Here is a 19,502-nt window from a genome sequence, read left to right as displayed (position 1 = left end):
CCTACGGCCCGAGTGAGCCACTGGTCCCAGCGAGGTGCTCCAGAGTCTGAGTTCACCATGGGTTGACCCCTCAGGACTCACCGACATCGCCTCATCCTCTGTATGGAGATCCCCCCTCCCTCCCCCTCTGCTCCAACCGTGGAAGGTCCGGTCAGGTGAATTCTGACCTCAAAAGGCACCTCTGCATCTGGCTGCCCTGCGCCCTAAAGAAGAGGACCTGAGGTGCACCTACGTCCTGACCCCTACAACTTACCTGCCCAGCTGTTGATTCCTCCCGGAAATATTCCAGGACTGAGCTGCAGTCAAAATCCAAAACCGGCAACCTCCATAGGATTGCACTGGTCTCCTGCCCCTCCGTAGCACCCTGCACCAGGCCGCCGGTGGTGGTGTGGACTTGGTGCTGTCTTGGGACCCCGTTTACCCTGACCTTAACCCAAGGATCTTGGCTCCTGAGACTGAGTGACCTACCCTTGAGCAGCCCCCAACCAATGTGCCCTATTCGCTAACATTGGCAGCCTGCACTCTGCACCCGGCTTTACCTAGTGTTGTGGGTGGTGCAATTTGAGTGCCTAACTGAACCTTTGGGAACCTTGGTTCCAACCGCCGAAAACTATTCTTTCAGGTAGTCTACTTACTTGCAAACCGATAAACGTATTTTTCCCATACAAACCAATGTTACGAGACTTGATCCTAAAAATTTTCTCTGTTGAACTGTTGTTTTGTATGAAAGAAAAGTAGCTGTTCTTTAACCTAAGAATTGTCACACTTTTCTGTAAGTGGCAAGCCCCAGTGTGTGATTTCTCGGCATATCACCTCAAAGTAACAGAAATATAATCCAAGAGTAATCAAAAGTACTCTTACTGTATTTTTAACTCTTTTAAAAGTAATACAAAACTGTAATCGATTCTAATACAATCCACAATTGCTTTCCTGTGTACAGCCTTGCATTTTAAGGTATTTCTTACTTGCCTGTGCCAAGTCCTGCTTGGTTCTACAAAATAAAATAGAAATATACTTTTTAATGCTTAATTAATTGGTCTGGATTCTATCTGTGTGTGTGTCATCCGCCTTGACTGAGTAAATACAATAAATGCTTAACACACCCTCCTGATAAGCCTAACTGCTCACCCACACTACCACAAAGAGAGCTTTTATTACTTGTCTAATTTAGCCTCTGCTATACCTCTGGGGACTCCTGGACTCTGTATATACTATACCAAAGTAAGATATAGTGTGCACAGAGCCAGTTTCCTACAGTCAGTCTGTTGCAGAATCTGTTATAATCTAGCTTCTTTTATCAAGGATACAACTGACAAAATTCAAGCAGGCTCTGCCCCTCAAGATACACTTGATGCACCGCTTTTTCCAACTTCCCTTCCAGCTCCCCCAAAAACTATTTTTTTAACCAGTTTCAAACTACAGTCCTCTGATGTGTTCACTAATAATTTGTCCATTGTCAGGGTTCCCTCTGGACTGTTGTCCCCCGAAAGATACAGTAGTACCAGAGCGGCTCTGCCGCCTTAGTCATTGTTGATGTCTCTGTAGCATATGATACTGTGTCACATCCTCTTGTCATTTCTAAGCTATTTTATTTAGGCGTATATCAGTCCACCCTGAAAAGGTAGGTACGCTATCTCTGTTCCACTCTTTATATGAAAAGGTAGATTGTAGTGTTCTACAAGGTTGCTCCTTCAGCCCCATTCTTTTAATTGCTACGTCAGCCCTCTGGCGGCTACTGTGAGAAACTATAGGTTTAGCATTTCCTATCAGATGACCCAGACATAGTCATACCAATCTCTGAAAACATTGCTGTTGCAAGAATTTCAAAAGCTGTCTCTAAAGTCACAGGGTTGATGCAACAAAACTGCCTTACATCGAACAAAGAAGAAACAGAAGTCCTCACATTTGAAAACATTTAACCATCTGGTCATCTTCCATGTGTCCAGCCAAATGTCCTTGTCCTTCTCATCTCTTTGTCAGAAATGTGTGAATCCTCTTCATCATAAACTTTCCTTTTCCTCAGGTCAGTCAGGTAGCATTGGTATCTTTTTCCTTTCTCAGAATGCTTCATAAGGTCATTCCCTTTTTTCATGCAATAGAATGTGATCCACTAGCTAATCTTACATCTAAGTTACAGGAATTTCTTTATACCAGACTATCAAATCCTCTCCTTCAGAGGTTGCACATTTTTTAGAACTCTGCTGCCTGGCTGCTACTAAACTTGCTCCCACGTGGTTCTATTGCAAGTCACTTAAAAGATGTGCATTTGCTCTCAATCAAAAAACATGCATTATTCAAGGCACTACGGATGTTTCACGCCATGTCCCACATGGGCGCTGTCTGTCTTAAAGTTTCAAACCGAGATCAGCTTGGAAGAGAGCACCCCACCTATGGATTCCAGAAAAGTTTGATTCACTTCTTTTTTTGATTGATCATGAAATCTGGGGTCCGTGCAGATGAGACCCAATTTCCTCCTGCCTTAATACTTAACTACAGTTTTTTTCTTTCGGGGACATGATCCCAATGATCTAATGAAGGATGTATTCTTGCTGAATTGGAGCAGAGAACAGAATTGCTCATGACTTCAGTTTCTTATTATTTCTACATTAGCAGCCTACGTCTGGAGACCACAGATGGATGTGGCTGGCAGATTTATTTGATGATGCCACTTTGGAAGTAACAAGCTTGTTTTCCAGTTCTTCTGGAACTTTCTTTGGTTTTTTCAAACCTTCTATCCTTTTTAGGTCTTGCCTGAGTCAGCGCATGCGGTGCTCTGGGGAGACGTTTAGTGAGTGGGCTTCAGAAATCCGACCACAAACTTTTGCTTGTGGCCTAAAGCTTGCGGTTATGCGCGCGGGCACAGCCGCCATCTGGCTTTCCTCTCTCACTCGCGGGCACCCTTACACTCGCGGGACGCTGCAGCTGCTTTCACTCTTGCCGCCGCTCACGCGCACCACTCGCGTGGTTTTTTAAAATTTCGTTTTAGCACGCGCATGCGCACAACTCCCGGTCTTAGTGCTTTCACCTGATATTGTCTGATTACATTACATTGGGCCACACCCGCTTGCCTGTCCCACATAATTATAGCGCAAATTTGAACCAAGGGCATTATAGCGCTTCACACGGAAATCAGCTCCCCTTACACAACAGTTTTTAAGCACAGTGTAACGAAGTGATTTGCACGGAATCACAAGATGCTGCGCCTGAGCCGAGATTCTAACCTAGTTACCCAGTTCTAACATCCGCAGCCCTAGCCACAACAGGTGTGATATTAGGAGATTTGTCATAAGAAGCACTCCCTGAGCTGTGAATAAGTAGTGCTTTCACCTGATATTGTCAGAGTACATTACATTAGGCCACACCCGCTTTCCTGTCCCGCATAATTTTAAGCACAGTGTAGCTAAGCGATTTGCACGGAATCACAAGATGCTGCGCCTGAGCCGAGATTCTAACCTAGTTACCCAGTTCTAAAATCCGCAGCCCTAGCGGCAATGGGTGTGATATTAGGAGATTTGTCATAAGAAGAAGCACTCCCTGACCTGTGAATAAGTAGTGCTTTCACCTGATATTGTCCGATTACATTACATTAGGCCACACCCGCTTGCCTGTCTAGCATAATTATAGCGCAAACTTGAACCAAGGGCATTATAGCGGTTCACAAAGAAATGAGCTCCCCTTACACAACAGTTTTTATGCACAGTGTAACGAACTCAGCCCCACCACAGCCCCACTCAGCACCACCACAGCCCCACTCAGCACCACCACAGCCTCACTCAGCGCCACCACAGCATTACTCAACGTCATCACAGTATCACTCACCGCCAGCACAGCATCACTCAGGGCCACTACAGCATCACTCAGTGCCACAACAATATCACTCAGCACCACAACAATATCACTCAGCACCACCACAGCATCACTCAGCACCACCACAGCATCACTCATCACCACCACAGCATCACTCAGCACTACATCAGTATCACTCGGCATTGCCTTTGCACTAGTACACCACCACATCATCATCACTCAGCAAGACCTGAGTATCATTCAGCATCACCTCAGCATCGTCTCCGCACAAGTCACCACCACTATCACCTCAGCATCCCTCAGCACCACCTCAGCCTGCTCTCTGAATCTGGCATCTGTTGATTCTCCTCTAGCGTCATGCCGCTGCTTGTGTTAAAATATAGGTACTAGATCCCAACCTTCACCTACGATTGTTCATGCCCCCTCAAAAAAAAGCTTTAACAAACAATCATTGGAATAGGCAGAAACAAGTTGCCAGCATTGCAAGAACAAAAGAAAACTGAGGACATTTTTTATTGTAAATACTTTTTTTAATATGGTCTTTCAGTTGTACATAATGCCTTCTTGGTCATATATAGGGTAACAAAAATCCTTTTGACACTTTTTTATTTAAACTTTGCAACAAGCTGCACAGCAGCCACACTTCTCTACAGCACAGCTTAAAGACATTGGCAAAGTCAATAGCTCTGGCTAAACACTTATAAGGCCCCAAATGCTTGTTTCCTTGGTTTGAAGTCTGCTGGATCATCGCAATCTTTTGGTGGAGACGGGACACGTAGTAAGAAAATGTGAAGGGATAACAAATCACAGGAGCCAGACGGGAATCTGGGGAATTTTGTAGCAGTGCTCCAGTGCACTGATAGCTGTTGTTGTGAAGCTCTGTTCTGATAGCAAACTGCCCCGGAAGTAGTGGAGCGGAGCTGCATTGAAGTGCCACCCCAGCGTGCTGACATCCATTTCTGTCATTGAGGGGCTTCTGATTCTGAGTGTACTTGTGAACGATATCCCCACCAAAAGATATAGGATTCAAGCTGTGCCAAGACTTAGGACCCATGTGAGGTGTGCCATTAGTGCCTGGGCTCTGAACAAGACTCAGGGTAGTGTGTTAAATGCACCTGAAGGCGATTGAAATCCAGGAGGTGAAGTTGTATGTTACCAAACGCAAGAAGAATTCTCATTCTTCACTCCGGATCCCCATCGAAGTCATAGGCCCGGTCCTGCTCCACTTACCTCTTGAAATCTTTAAACTCCAAGTGCATGCATAAGAAAGTGATGAAGAAGTTGACCCTTCCCTCAATCCCACCACTCTAACTCGAAAGAGAATGAGTGATGGTGTCAAGATGTAAGTTTCACATCATCAAGATCTCGGGCCATGGAGCTTTTTCTCAATTGGTCTAGACACACCCAGAGAGTCCCTGGCCATCGTTGACCCTGGAGAAGTACGAAGCCGTCAGAGGCCATGGTACAAATCTTCAGTGCGCTTCCTTCTCCGTCTGACACGTCTTCCGGCCCCATGGAGCCTCCCATCAGGCTACGGCCAACATGTCCATACCCAGCGGCATTTATTTACTTAGGACATGTTGCCAGTCCCACACCCTCTCTGCTGTGAACTTCTACCCTAACATTCTTTCCAGTCGCTACTCGTACCGGCGCTTATTAACAATCCAGTGCTAACACCCATGTTGGATCCCGAACCGGCATAGTTGGAGCTAAACCAATGTTGCGCTATGAAAAAAGCACATCCATTTGTCATCCGTCTCAACCCTAACCCAGTGCCTCTACCACATACTAACTATCAGGAGAGGCACCACTCCATTTTCATTTTGTTTGTTAGCCTGATCTTGTGTAGAATGCTCATCCAGATACTGATGATTGTGATGTGGGAGATGGCTTGCTTCCCCCCCATTATACGGCTTCCCCCCGTTATACTGATGATGCCTTCTTTGATTCATAAAATGTCATTTGGCTCGATATCTCCCTTCAGACAAAGCTTGGCCCACCACATGGGCTGCCAGAGGAGGAAACTTTTTCATTTTCATTGGTCGTTCGGAGGACAGCCAAGGAGCTACAAATGCAACTGCCCTCCATTAAGACTAATACAGTTGTTTACGCAGAAATCTTGCAGATTGGTCCACTAACATCTGAGCATTAACTCTCATTTAATGACACCCTCACAGACCCACTGAAGACTACTTGGTCAAACCATGTTCTTATCCACCTGTTAGCCGGCAGGTGGCCAGGTGCGTAGGCTGGCTTCGGGGATCCAGATTTGATCGATACAGTCATTGTACTGGCCTTGACAAGTATGCTGAATCCTAATTCATTTCTGACTAGTCCCTGGATACATAATCAAAGAGGATTTATACCTTTGCCAAACATATGTTTTCTGCCAGCCTGGCACTGAGATCCATAAACACAGGCTTATATTGGACATCGCCAGGAGGATCTTGCGAAAGGTCCTGGAACTTAAGGCACCCTTGGCTTAGACAGCCAAGTATGTTGTCCACACTGACTTAGATAGCACTTACTGCATGGGGAGAGCAGTTGATACGACTGTGATGCTTCATAGAAAAAATGTGGATGAAATCAACCGAATTTTCCGTCTACATACAGTCATCGCTAATGGATATACCATATGCTGGGTCTCACTTCTTCCACTTAAAGGCAAACTTCACTTTGAAACAGTATAAAAGTAGCACAGTTGAGCTACAGTGCGTTCCTTGGGGGTATTGACCCCCTGCAAACATTTTTCCTGTATCCTGATCGATCTGAATATGTAGGGGCTATTCTAGGGGGGTTGGTGTAAATGCAGTAACATCCTTCCCTGCTAGTGTTGAAGCAGGTAGGCCAGTGCTGTGAAGGCTGCTGGCACGGAACTGGTAGACCGTGAACAGGCAAGCAAGGGCATAAGTCTCCAACACCACTTCACCTGCTACAGTGGCCAACAAACTGCTTTAGTTGTCCCTCAGCAGTGCACGTCCAATGAATGAAGGACAGAATCCAGCATTTTCTCCCGGGTTACAGATGCATTTCATCTAACTGATGGGTCTTACACATTCTCCAGTAAGGCTATGCCTTACCTTTTCTCTCTAGCCCTCCCAATATCCCTCCCACGCCATGACAAATTCTGTAAGAGCATCTGTCCATCCTGCTTTAGGAGTGTAAGATATTGGATTATTATTAGGGGTGTGTGATTAACCCCCTTAAGGAATTATCCCAATCCTTGAGTTCAGCCCCTTGGTAGCTATGGGACAGAGCAGATAGGCTTAACTTAGGGCAATGTGTGAAGTAGTTATACGGTACCAGAACAGTGATGTAGTCAAAACATTAATTACTTCAAATCAAATTAGAAACATTGAGTGATATTTAATAAACAAAATGATCCCAAAATGATCACATTCCAATAAGGGGAACTAAAGAGATGCATTTGTAAAGCTTTTTCATTAGAAATAGCTCCAAGAAGCACCAAACGCCAATTTTAGTCAATGGTTGGGGCACACCGGAACCTAGGTGCAATTTGACACAGACTGTGATGGAGCATGGGGCCGATGCCTCAACTAGGTTCATCCTGGTCAAGAATTTAAGTCCTAATCTCCAATTGTAGTACACTTCTAAAGCCCCACACGATATCAGGGGAGGCATATATTGACTCACAGGATGTCAGGCATAAGTCTAACAGCAGGGTATAGTCCAGATTCAGGTGCCACAGGTTAGCCCAGCTGTGCAGTTGCAGAAAAAGTCCTCTTCTTGCTTGTTGTGTCTCTTTATCATGAGCAGGCCAGCTTTATGACCTTTGTAGTCCATTTCTTTTTCCTGGATACAAGGGGGAGTAGATCCAGTCCTACAGGGCTCCTCGTCTTACAAACAGCAGGTCCAGTTCTCTTTATTCCTCAGGTCCAGGGATGTTCTGAAGTGGGTGTGTGGAGATTCCACATGTATGCCTGGGACAAGCTAGTGGGAGGATATGACTCCTGGGCATTCCGTAACCAATGGGGTAAAAGTTTCCAGGACCAACCCTACCCATTTGGGAATTCTTACGATGGCAAGAGTCTTCGTCCGCACTATGCTAGTGCTCTGAGGTGTGGGGCAGTATGTGGTGGATGTACAATGGTAACCCTAATGTCCTCCTACATCTAACACTAAAATCCAGTTTGAAGCAGGTCCTGTAACCACAACAACCTCAGTGACAGAAATCTGGTAAAACAAATGCAGAGTTTTCAGCAACAGGAGAAGGGATAGCCAATAATTGTTTTGACATACTGCTTTCTCCCTCTGAAGTGCATCGAAGTCTGATATATAACCCCAGCAAACAAGTTAAGCATGATTTGAACCTGCAGTGTAAAAAATGATGCTCACAGCCCCTCCTTGCATATTCTGTGAGGTTCAGAGGAGTCATATCTGACTATTCAGGTTGGCTTATTGTTTGCTTCTATAAGCATTTTGCACCTTTTTCACACCTATTGAAATGCAGAAGTGGGAGAGCAAATGTAAATTTTGCCTCCAAGAAATGTAGGCAGGGTAAAGGTAACTCGCTAAAAGTTTTCCTTAATATGAATTATAAATCTGACTCCACCATTGAATTGTATTTTTAATAACTATTAATTGTTTTTTCTGGCTAGTCCCATTCCCAAATACAGTATTTGGGTTTTAATTTATATTCTGGTTTTCTATGTATCGCAGCTAGGCCTGCCACGGTAAAAATAGGTTTTGGAGACTAGTCACTCCAAGGACATGTTAACATTTCTACATGTCCCACTTTTAAATACGATGCATCCTGCCTTGTGGACTATATGCCTACATTTGGGAGAATTATTAATATTTAAAAGGGAGGGTTTGACCTTTAGAAGCACCTATTTTGAATGGTCTAATACTAGTGTACATTCTCCAGTCAGAATACACAGGGTAGACCTGAAGCCATGTTTGCACTACCAATATAGTGGATGGCACGGTAGGTGCTGCATACCGGTAGTGACATTTAACTTTCAGGCCCTGGGCACACCTAGCACAATAAACTAGGGACTTAAAGGTAAGTTAACTTTAACAATTAGGAATATGCCAATTCAACCATGTTTAAAGGGAGAGCACAGACACTACAGTTAGCAGGGATAAAGTGAATAGAGTTTTAAACCTAGCAAACATATTGGGTCTGTCATAAGGTGAAAAATCTGTGGTGACCACACAGGAAAGGTGGATTTCCTACAATAACGAATGTATGTTGCTATTAAAGCATGCCCTTGAGAGGGCTGAACTCTGATAAATGGTTGTTATTCCTTCTACTCCCTTGTTCTATAAAAGGACAAGGTCCTCATGCCTGTATTGGACCTTTGACTTCTGAATGCCTTCCTTCGGAAGCACCAATTCAAATGCTACTGTTGACTCATCCTTTCTACCTTAATCGTAGAGACTGGATTGCCACCTTAGACTTACAAGACACATATTTACATGTACCCTTCCTGTAGCCCTATAGGCACTACCTTCAGCTCAAGGTGGTCCTTGATCATTAAAGTTTGCTGTGCTCCCATCCAGCTTCACCAGCACCTCTCAGGTGTTCATAATAGTAATGGTAGTGGTCGCTGAGTTTGGGTGTTGCAGTATTCACATACCTCTATTACTGCCTGCTATAAGCTGGCTCGCTGCATTTAGTCATAGACCACCTTTTAACATCGCTGTTGTTTTCCTTAAACAAGCTGATGTCCCAAGGATTCTGTTGCAGGGAGGGTTCATTTGAGGTGATTCTGAAAACTAGTCTCTTCCTCCTCTGTAAAGAGCCCAGTACGTTTGGTCCCAATGTTTGTCTTCATGTGAGAATGGCTCTGAGGTCCAGGTCTCGGAGGAGATGGTCGTCAATATGCAGAGATGACTGACCAATCACAGCCTGTATTGCGGCAGGATACTCTATCTCGCTCCCCCACAATGTTCCACCAGAGCTAATCGTGCTGACTGATGCATCACTGCCAGGCTTTGGGATGGGTGATCAGGGAGGTGATGATTAGAGGCCTCTACTCTCCAGTAAAAGGCCGGCTCCACATCAACCAATTGGAACTAATGGCCAACAGTCTAGTCCTGAAGGCCTTCCTGTCTTCCCTCAACAGAGGCTGGTGCAAGCTTTTGTGAACAGCAGCATTGCCATGTGGTACTGTAACAAGCAAGTCGGTGTGGGGTCCTGTACCAGGAAGCTTTGCATCTCTAGAGCTAGCTGGGACATCTGGGTCATATGACTGGTTACCAACCAACTTGCAGGGTCCCTCAATGCTAGAGAGGATGAACTAAGCAGATGATGTGGCGCAGAGTGTCGTCGACCAATGGAGAGAGCCATTGCTGTATCTTTTCGCCACTGTCTGGAATTCACAGTACCAACAATCTTGCAGAAACTCCACTGCGCAAAAACAAAAAACACTCCTTAGGAGGCGTAGTCTGGAATGGGGAACATGGGACTGCTGTACACCTTGCCACTACAACCGCTCTTCCCTCGATTTCTGAAGAAGGGCAAGAAAGATCGGGTCCCAATTATCCTAGTAGCCCAGAATTGGGTTAGAAGAATGTGGTAATCTGAACTTGTGTACATTAGCAACTATCCTCCAATCATGGTACCACAGGAGGATCTCCTGTTTCAGTAGATTGTGACTGGAGATTGAGCAGCACCAAGTGACTGCTTTTGATTTGCTGCCTTAAGAGTTGGATGTCATCCTTGCAGCCAGACGACCTTCTACGAAATGTATCTATGCTGAGATAATTTTGTACCTAGAGTAGACCTGAACACTTGACCTCTCACAGGCCATGCTGCCAAAGTCCCAAGGGCAATGGAAATGGGTATTTGTTGGTCCTTTCTACATCTTTCAGACCAACCGTCCTTGTTTAATTAACATGTTGTGATGAGGTTTAATAAAGGTTTGACACATTTTCGCTCAAACTGTGATGCCACAGTAGGACTTTACTAGATCTCAACATTCTACATGTGTAAGTCCTTCAAGCCAATGAGTAGCTGCTCACTGCAACTACTGGCCTTGAAGTCTTTCCTCCTCATTGTGATTACGCCAGCATTCGTCAAGGGAGGCACACTTTGCTGAATAAACTTGTGAATAGAAGATGTTTGTTTCTTCCTCTAAACCCTAAATGTGCTACTTTATGGGATGTTAGTGTGATTTCAAGAGTTCTAGCAACTGGCCTGCAAAAGAAGACTAATAGTTTCCTCAACATATCTTTAAAGAGTCTCTACTGTTTCAGTCTTAATTTAAAACATTGAAATTTTGGACAAGATGGTGTTACTTTTGTCTGTGCCCTGACAAACTAATTATGGTACCAAATCCATCCTATCCTAGTTAACCTAGTAATCCTAAGTTATGTCTTATGAAATGTTTCAGGTCATATGAAGATAGTACATGGACAGTAAGAACCGATGCTTCAAAACCAGCTGTTAAACTCACTCAAAGAATCATTTGCCCCTTTATCTTCTCCGCGTTCATTGTATAACTTTCATGGGTCATAACCAGTAGTTTTGGAGCTCACTTTGTGAAAGCCACAAAGATATGAAAGTCTTTCCTCCTTGGAACCAGGTAGGAGGATATTTTGAGAACTTTGATTGGTTCTCTTCTTCAACTGTTAAATCACCTGTGGTGAAGGTTGGTCATTGTTAGTAAATATACTTTAAACTATCATTATCCTTGTATATAGTCCTAGCATCAAATGTAAACTTGTATAGCTTTCGCAGATAAAAATGTATAAGCCTTGTATGAACCCGTAGATAAGAGTAATCCTGCCATGGAGGAATTGTCTATATTTGACATTGCTGTACTTTATTGAATGCCATAATTATTTTTTGTGGAAAGGATTGTGTTTTCGCTTTCCTTCCCTGTTTATGGTAACCCACTGTTAAATGTTTTTGGAGACAGATGGTAACATTGTCTTTGTGAGAGCGAACACATGGTTACCTCCAATTTTTGGGATTTGTTTTTGCTATGCTTAGTCGTTTGTGATGCTGCCATGCATTGTCACAGTAAGTGTGCTTTTACCCTGTAAACAGGATTTAAATTGGTTACACTCAATTTGCCCATTTAACTTCTCAGTAAGATCATGGTAAGTTTATGCAGGCAATGCCGTAATGGTTTGCAAGTTGAATGCCTTCTGTAGACTGCAATATATATTTATTTTCCATAGATTGGATAGTAAAAAAAAAAAATACAGAACCTTAATTTATTGAGTTTGTTATTGTCCATAGGGTATGCATGGAGTTCCATCAAATCCTGAAGACGTCTCAAGTATTCGACACAAAACCGAGACTGCTTCAAACAGCCAGGATTCTGGAGAAACAACTGAAGCTTCAACTCCAAAAGCTAATGCAGTTGCAAGGGGAGCCACAAGAGGAATTCCAGCCCCAAAAGGAACTCCAGTGCTAGCCCCAAAGGAAACACCAGCCCCAAAAGAAACACCTACTCCCAAGGAAACACCAGTCACAAAAGTAACAACCGCCCAGAGGAAAACGCCTGCGCCAAAGGATGCAGCCACAACAGAAGAAACCTCAGTTTCAAAAAGAACATACTCCTCAAAAGGACTGTCCACACAAAAAGAAATGCCAGACTCAAAAGTGTCATCACCCCCAAAAGAAGTATCTTCAAAATGCACTTTGGCCCCAAAAGAAGAGTCTGCTCCAAAATCATCATCATCATCAACCACAAAAGGCATGCAGACTTCAAAAGGAGCGTCAAAAGGAGCGTCAGTGGCAAAAAGGGTGAGGAAAGAGGTGGCGCCCTCAAAAAGGGCACCAAACTCAAAAGTGAAACCAGCATCAAAAGGAGTACCAGCTGCAAAAGAAGTATCGGATTCGAACGCAACATTAACCTCAAAACAAACTTCAACCGTCAAACAGTCTACAACCACAAAACAGACTTCTAAACCAGCCTCCAGAAACAAGGAATCGACAACAGTAAATGGCACGTCAAACACGCCTGTTGATGTTGATGCAACTAGTGAAACTAAATCAACAGAAAAAAAGTCCAGGTGGAAAAGTGCAGGTTGGACATGTGGGGAATGTTCGGAGTTGATTCCTGACAGGGAAACGTATGTATTTCACATGAAGAAAAGTCATGGAAAGGTAAGAGATATATTTTTTATTTTTAATGTTTGGCGCAGGCACACGTTTTATCAATGAGTGTTATTTGGTGGCATAAACCATTTTTTGCCTCATTCATGTAAATATAATACTTTTATGCAAATATGCGTTTACAAAGCTTTCCAACATCGAAAACAAAGTGGTTCCCAATAGAGCACAAAATTACAACCTTACATTGGTTCGATAATAGTGATAATGCTCACTATTGAGAACGATATCTATTTATTAAACCGTAAGTGCCTGCTAAAAAAAGCTTGTTCTTTGTATATCACGCTAACCACATATAGACAATAATGCATTTAATCACCAACATTACTGTGTATATACATCAGTGACCTTTAATAACATATTTTATACTCCTACTCCTGTTGTGCTTGTACTGTTTCGTATTGGTGTTTTCAATGATACAATAAGAGGTTATCCCATTGATCCCTTGGCATAGCCACAGTAAAGACAGTTGGCTAGATTGCAGTCCAGGTTTTTTTGTGGTGGGAAAAAGATCCAGAAGTGTAGATCATTTGGCAGGTACTCCTCTCGTTATTGTGGTGGGCGTATTTCGGACCAAAATTGAAGGAGAGCCAAAACAGCCTCTGAAGACATGGCGCTGACAACTTCAGCACCGGCATCAAGGCCATCTTCAGCTCTGAAGATTCAGTAGATACCCAAGCCTTCCAATGTTCCAGCAAGCCAGAGACCAGCTTCGGTGCAGAAGTGCCATTGCAGACAACCCAGTCCTCCACTGCATTCAAGAACCAGGAGCAGCCTTTTCTGCTGCATTCTAAGATAAGCTTGACGCCTGACAGAAACATATCCTCATCCACACACAAACCAGAGGGATCTTCACCCAGTCTCCACGAAAGGGTCAAGCCCCTATTCCGCTTAAGAGGAACTTGACTTTTGGAAAAGCTCTTAGCCTTGAGCCTTCATCCCCTAAGACCAATAGGCACCAAAATCGGGGCACCAGCCCCTTATCTCCCACACCCCATCCTCCTCCTATTCCGTCCTCTTTCCCTTTCTTCTCCATCCTCTCCCCCTCATCTTCGTCCCGTCCTCTCCTCCCCTCCCAACATCACCCCAACCACAAGAAAACTCTCCTGAATCCCCAGTGTTCCCCACACACTCCAATGGGGCGGGGAGAAGGGGGATCTAGTCTACACTACTCAGTGGATCCCTGTGTGGCTCAATTTAACCCGCAGCCACATGATGACCCATGGGATGAAGTTTGTCGACCCTCCCAGGGATACTGATCCAGACCTTTAGCCTGTTAAACCATCCCAGCTGGATGACACAATCTACCATGAGGTTCTGCATCGACCTGCCGCCTTCCACAAAGTTGAAGTGCATATACTTCAGGAGAATGAGGACTTTATTGTGGAGACACTGTCCTCCACCAACCACTCCTTCCATTTCTTCCCTATGTTCAAGGGAATGCTCAAGACTGTTCCTGAGGCATTCAAGGAGCTGAATGAAGCCAGAATGATCACCATTAGGGTGGATAAGAGACATAAACCCTCTCCCTTCAGACAAAGCATACATCAAGGGACAACTCCCTCCCAACGCTTACAGTGGTTCATAGGGCCTGCAAGCGTTCAGTGCCCAAGGCACAAGCGATGCACTTCCACCAGACAAGGATCGCCGGAAAATAGATGCAACACCAAGCAGGTGGCCCACAGCGACCCATTGGTGCATTGCCAACTCTGTCGGCTGTCTCTCTAGATATGATTGGGCACACTTGGACGAAATGGAGGAGCTCACAGACCAGTATAAGAAACGAGGCCACAAGCTCATTTCTGAGGGGAAACTAATTTCCAACACCACCGTTCTATGTGCCCTTGCTGCCACTGAAAGTGCTGTGTGTGGTATACATTTTAGCTTCCTTATTTGCCGTCATACCTGGCTGCGAGACTCTGATTTCAATTCAGATGTCCAGTATCTGATCATCCCGCCCTTCGATGGAGAACACCACTTTGGATGACAGGTTGTCCAGATGCTTGTAAAAAGGACACAGATACTGCGAAAGCTATGCGAGTTCTCCCTGGGGTTCCGTTTGGAGGTCCCAGTACAGAGGGGTAGCCAAGACCACCTTCCCCAAAGCCTCTACCTCCAATCAGAGGGCGCAGCAACAGATGACCACTTTCACAGGGCTATTCAATGGAAGGGTATAGAGGAAACAACTCCCTTGGTAGAGGAAAAGGTGAAGCGGCTAAGGGAGCTGGCTCTGTCAAGTATTGGTCTCCCTTTTGCTTCCCTCAATCACACTACAACTGTTGGGGGAAGACTCCAGGGATTTCTGGCACAGTGGCAAGAGATCACCTCAGATCAGTGGATGCTCTCCATCATAGGGCAGGGTTACAGCTTAGAACTCACTGCAACCCCACCAAAACATCCTTCCACACAGACATTCCCTCTCCCCAGAACATGATCCTGTCTTTCAAGAATTAGTAGCCGTACTCATTTGCAAGGGGACCATAGGCCTGTACCACCGCACCGGGGTAGAGGAATGTACTCCCTGTATGTCCTTATTCCCACCAAAGAAGGATGAGTTACTACAGCCCATTCTTAAACTCAGGCCCGACAACACAACATGCTCTCAGAGCACTTTCACATGCTCCGGGATGTCATCCCTCTATTCCAGCAGGGCAACTTCATGACTACACTCCACTTAACGGATGCCTACTTTCACATCCCCAGCACACTGCTCATACCTCAGTTTTGTAGTAATTGGCCAGCATTTTTAGTTCAAAGTGCTGCCTTTTGGGATCACCACGCACCCACGGTGTTCAGAAAGTGCCTTGCCATGGTAGCTGCCCATCTCCGGAGTACCAGCATTCACGTGTTCCCTTACTTGGATAAATGGCTGATCAAGATCTTCGAAGAAAAATAAGTTGCACACGTCTGAGTATGCAGAACAAGTGAATCTACACCACTACATGCCCTGAACAGATGTTTAGGTGGTAAGTAAGATTTTCTTTTCCTCACATTTTTGTGATAGAAAGTTCTGGACTCTGCGGTGAGCCACACATTTCCTACCATAAGTGTTCCTGCAAGTCTCTTGATAAAAGTGGTACCTCACCTTTATGGGTAGGAGTAGTGCCTGTGACGGGAAAGGGCCCAAAACGCAACATGGGCACATCACATTCTTCCACTGAAAACCATTCTTCCACTGAAAACTGACTGCAATGCAGTTAGCTCTGTATTTTAGCTCAGACAGCACCTAGGGAGACACCTAGGGGACTCCAAGGTGGTGCACCTTGTGGGGATCCCACAATGTTTTCTTACCTACAATGCCCTGCTCACCTTCAACGCTGTCTAAAATTGCACATTTCCAACACATTTCTATGACATAAACTTCCAGAAACTACAAGTCCTGGTCCCCTCGCAAGGACTCACATTGACCCTGGTTTGATCCGTTCTTGTCACAGGCACTAGGCCCAGCCAAGCAAGTGGGGCAGCATTTTTATTGAGACAGGCGAGGGAAGGCTTGGTGATATGAATCTTGGGGATACCTGCTGATTCAGGAAGTTTACTTCACAGAAATGCAATTTAGGCACAGAGGTTTGCAGGGCATTGTGGGTGAGAAAACATTATGGGATACACTTCAGGCACACCACCCTGGACTCCCCCTGCAGGCGCTCAGCCAACCCTTACAGGTGAGGTACCGTTTTTATTGTGAGTCATGTGGGAACGCTGGGTAGTAGGAAATGTGTGCCTCCCTGCACATTGCATTACTTTTTCTCACAAAAATATGAAGACAATTTGTGTTGTTAGCCAATATTTGATGTCGGCAAGGGCTTCTGTATAAGAAAATCCACTGCGGTCCACTCTAGACATACCACCCTTAAGTTCCCAGGTGTCTAGTTTACAAAAATATCTGGGGTTGGTAGGTTTTCCCTAGAGAAAATGTACAACCTTGCAGTGAAAGTCTGAGAAGGGAAATATTACTGCACAGCAATCTGCTACTCACTTACACACACATTCTTCATGGATTTGGCAAAAGGCTGAATGAAAAGTTCAAAATGTAAATTTTTGTAACAAAAGATTTCACAAAAATGAAAACACAGAAATCACTGATAATAAGTTAATTGGAATTTCAGAATTCTGAACCAGTGACTCGGCCGTAGCTGTGAAGCCACAACAATGCATCGACCGCTTTACAGGCGAATCATGCACTTTTCATCCCTCACACACAAAAGCATTCGCTCTGCCATCCATCAAATAACTGCACCATTAAAGGGCCCATCCCTTTCATATGCCCATAGACAGACACGCCAGTCACACCACGGAGTAGCTAGTGTTGTGTGTAGACGTGTTTGGCTGGCGGTATGAGTGTACTTGCATTTGACTTGTGTGAGTGTAGTGTCCAGCAGCAAGTGCCTACACTAGCACACTGTCAGTCATCACTACACACATCAGTAATTAGCCAGTTCACACACACTGCCAGCCAAATGCCAGACAGCAAACACTGCCAGCCAGATTCCAGATCAGCCACACACTTCCTGCCAGACACCAGTCCCCACACATCACCAGCCAAACAGTAGTTCACACACGCACTGCCAGCCAGATGCCAATCCGCACACTCCGCCAGCCAAAAGCCAGCCCACAGGCACTGCCAGCCAGATGCCAGTCCATACACATCGCTATCTAAACCCCATTTAACACACAACGCTATTCAATTGCCACTCCGGTATTACCATGAAGTTCCACACCACTTTCAGTTCTTAAACACTCCCACAATTACCAGATTGCACACTCAAAGCGCGGACATGAAGAAATAACACATCAAACTAAAAAGTAAAAAACATTTTCACATAGAAAAAAATACTCTATTAGTAGAAGATAAAATACAAACAACACAGCAATTGTGACTAAACACGTCAAACTACTGTCAACCAGGTATCTAAATAGAAAATATTCAGCAATATAGACCTGTAGGTTCTCTTTCACTCTCATGGTTGCTCCTAATACTTGAGTTGCCTATGGTACAATTTAAAACGTGTGAGCAAACATACCCCAAGATTAGAAGGTTAAATGGGGCAATACATATGACTGTCCTTTCGTACTCCTCTTTGGACACAGACTCTGTAATTCCCCAACAAGTAAAGTATTTTTTGGATGTTGGGGGAATGTATTCAGGAATTTGGCGATCTTTCAGTCTAGTCACATACTCCAACTCTAGGAACATTTGCCTGCTGTACTATAATAAACTTCTGAAACTCTACAAAACTCATCTTTAAATCTGAAGAACAATCTTTGAAAATAATATAAGCAATGAAGGATAACAAATGAACAGCTAACGTTTTGTACAATATGTATGAGACTCAAGCAAAATTGTAAAGCTCCAACTTGTGATCACTGTCTACACCTCCCATGTGTTTGTTGTAGTCTGTACTGTATACAGGTTTGCACACTTCTGCTACCTGGCCCTAGTATCAGTTGAAGTGCTTTCATCCTGAGTAGGTGGGAGCATGTATCCATCTTGTCTGAAAATTTCAAAGCAAGAAGTTACTACGTGAAGCACTACTCTGTCTCCTTTGAAGTTTTTTATACATAAACTCTTTAGGGTAACCTTTACGGTTAGAGCAGAGGTTGACACATGCTACAATGCCCATTTTGAACAGTTCCTTAGACAGTTACACAGCTGTGCAGAAATTGTCCACGTATAAATGGTGCCCTTTATAAAAAGTCCTCTGGCAAGTTCCCACACAATTGTTTCACTGACTCCAAAAGTGAAATGGCAGTCAATTGAATCCCTACTAGTATACACCCGAATGTATGCGCATATCCAGTCCCACTTTCACACAACCTATACAGCTTAGTACCATAAAGGTCTCTCTTGCTAGGAATGTGCTGTCTGAAAACTAAATGGGTCTTGAAGAGGACCAGACACTCAACCAAGGATATATTGTTACCTGGAAAATAGATCTCTGTGGAATGCTTTACCAAATAGTCAAGGAAGGCCGATGCTTGAAGAGACTGTCACAATAAGTGTGTTCTTGTGACAATGTTGCAGAAGCACAAGCAAATACGAATTTTGAGTCATAGTTGCTGGAAATATTGCAGTTGCCATCGTAGGAGACCAATATAAAGACAGTGTTGGCTTTGTTTTCAATCCCATCATCCAAGTTTAACTCTAGAACTGTTTAACCTCATGGAGATTTGTGGGAGTTCACCGGCTACCTTTAAAGTGGGTCTTAAGTGTGGTACTGTTGGTCCTCAAAAACTGTTCTGCATACAAATTAGTCTGTCTAGCAGTGTCTTCCAAAAAAACACATAATTAGTAAACAGTTATAAGAAATTGGTAGGCAAAATGTTTTCAGTATTGACTACACCATGGTTACTCACAAACTTTCTCTCGGGGGCCATATTTACAGTGTGGGTTGTGGCCGAGGGCTGCACGGGTGGAAGCGGGGTCAGTGGGGGGGGGGAGGGGGGTGGCGGGCGGGGCTACAGCTCAAAAAAACAAAAAACACCTGTGACCATGAGGTTGAACACAGGGCCGGCAGCGGACACATTGTTATCTGAGCCATCAGACTCTGGATGCATCTATCTCCTATCGCTCTCTCTCTCTCTATATATATATATATATATA

General features: G+C 44.4%; 1 protein-coding gene across 3 annotated transcripts in view; it reads left to right on the top strand.

Moving 5' to 3' along the window:
* Positions 1 to 19,502, top strand: part of ZNF592 (zinc finger protein 592) — a 393,935-nt gene that overhangs the window by 278,170 nt on the left and 96,263 nt on the right. For all 3 annotated transcript variants that reach the window (XM_085644054.1, XM_085644056.1, XM_085644055.1), the window contains one exon: positions 12,023 to 12,895. In XM_085644054.1, coding sequence (XP_085500180.1) covers positions 12,023 to 12,895 — 873 coding nt within the window. The remainder of the gene's footprint in view (positions 1 to 12,022; positions 12,896 to 19,502) is intronic.

The sequence above is a fragment of the Triturus cristatus genome, chromosome 3_1 (assembly GCF_964204655.1).
Source record: "Triturus cristatus chromosome 3_1, aTriCri1.1, whole genome shotgun sequence".
NCBI classification, from domain to species: domain Eukaryota; kingdom Metazoa; phylum Chordata; class Amphibia; order Caudata; family Salamandridae; genus Triturus; species Triturus cristatus.
Note: the sequence above shows the minus strand (reverse complement) of the source record. Positions and strands in the feature narration are given on the sequence as shown.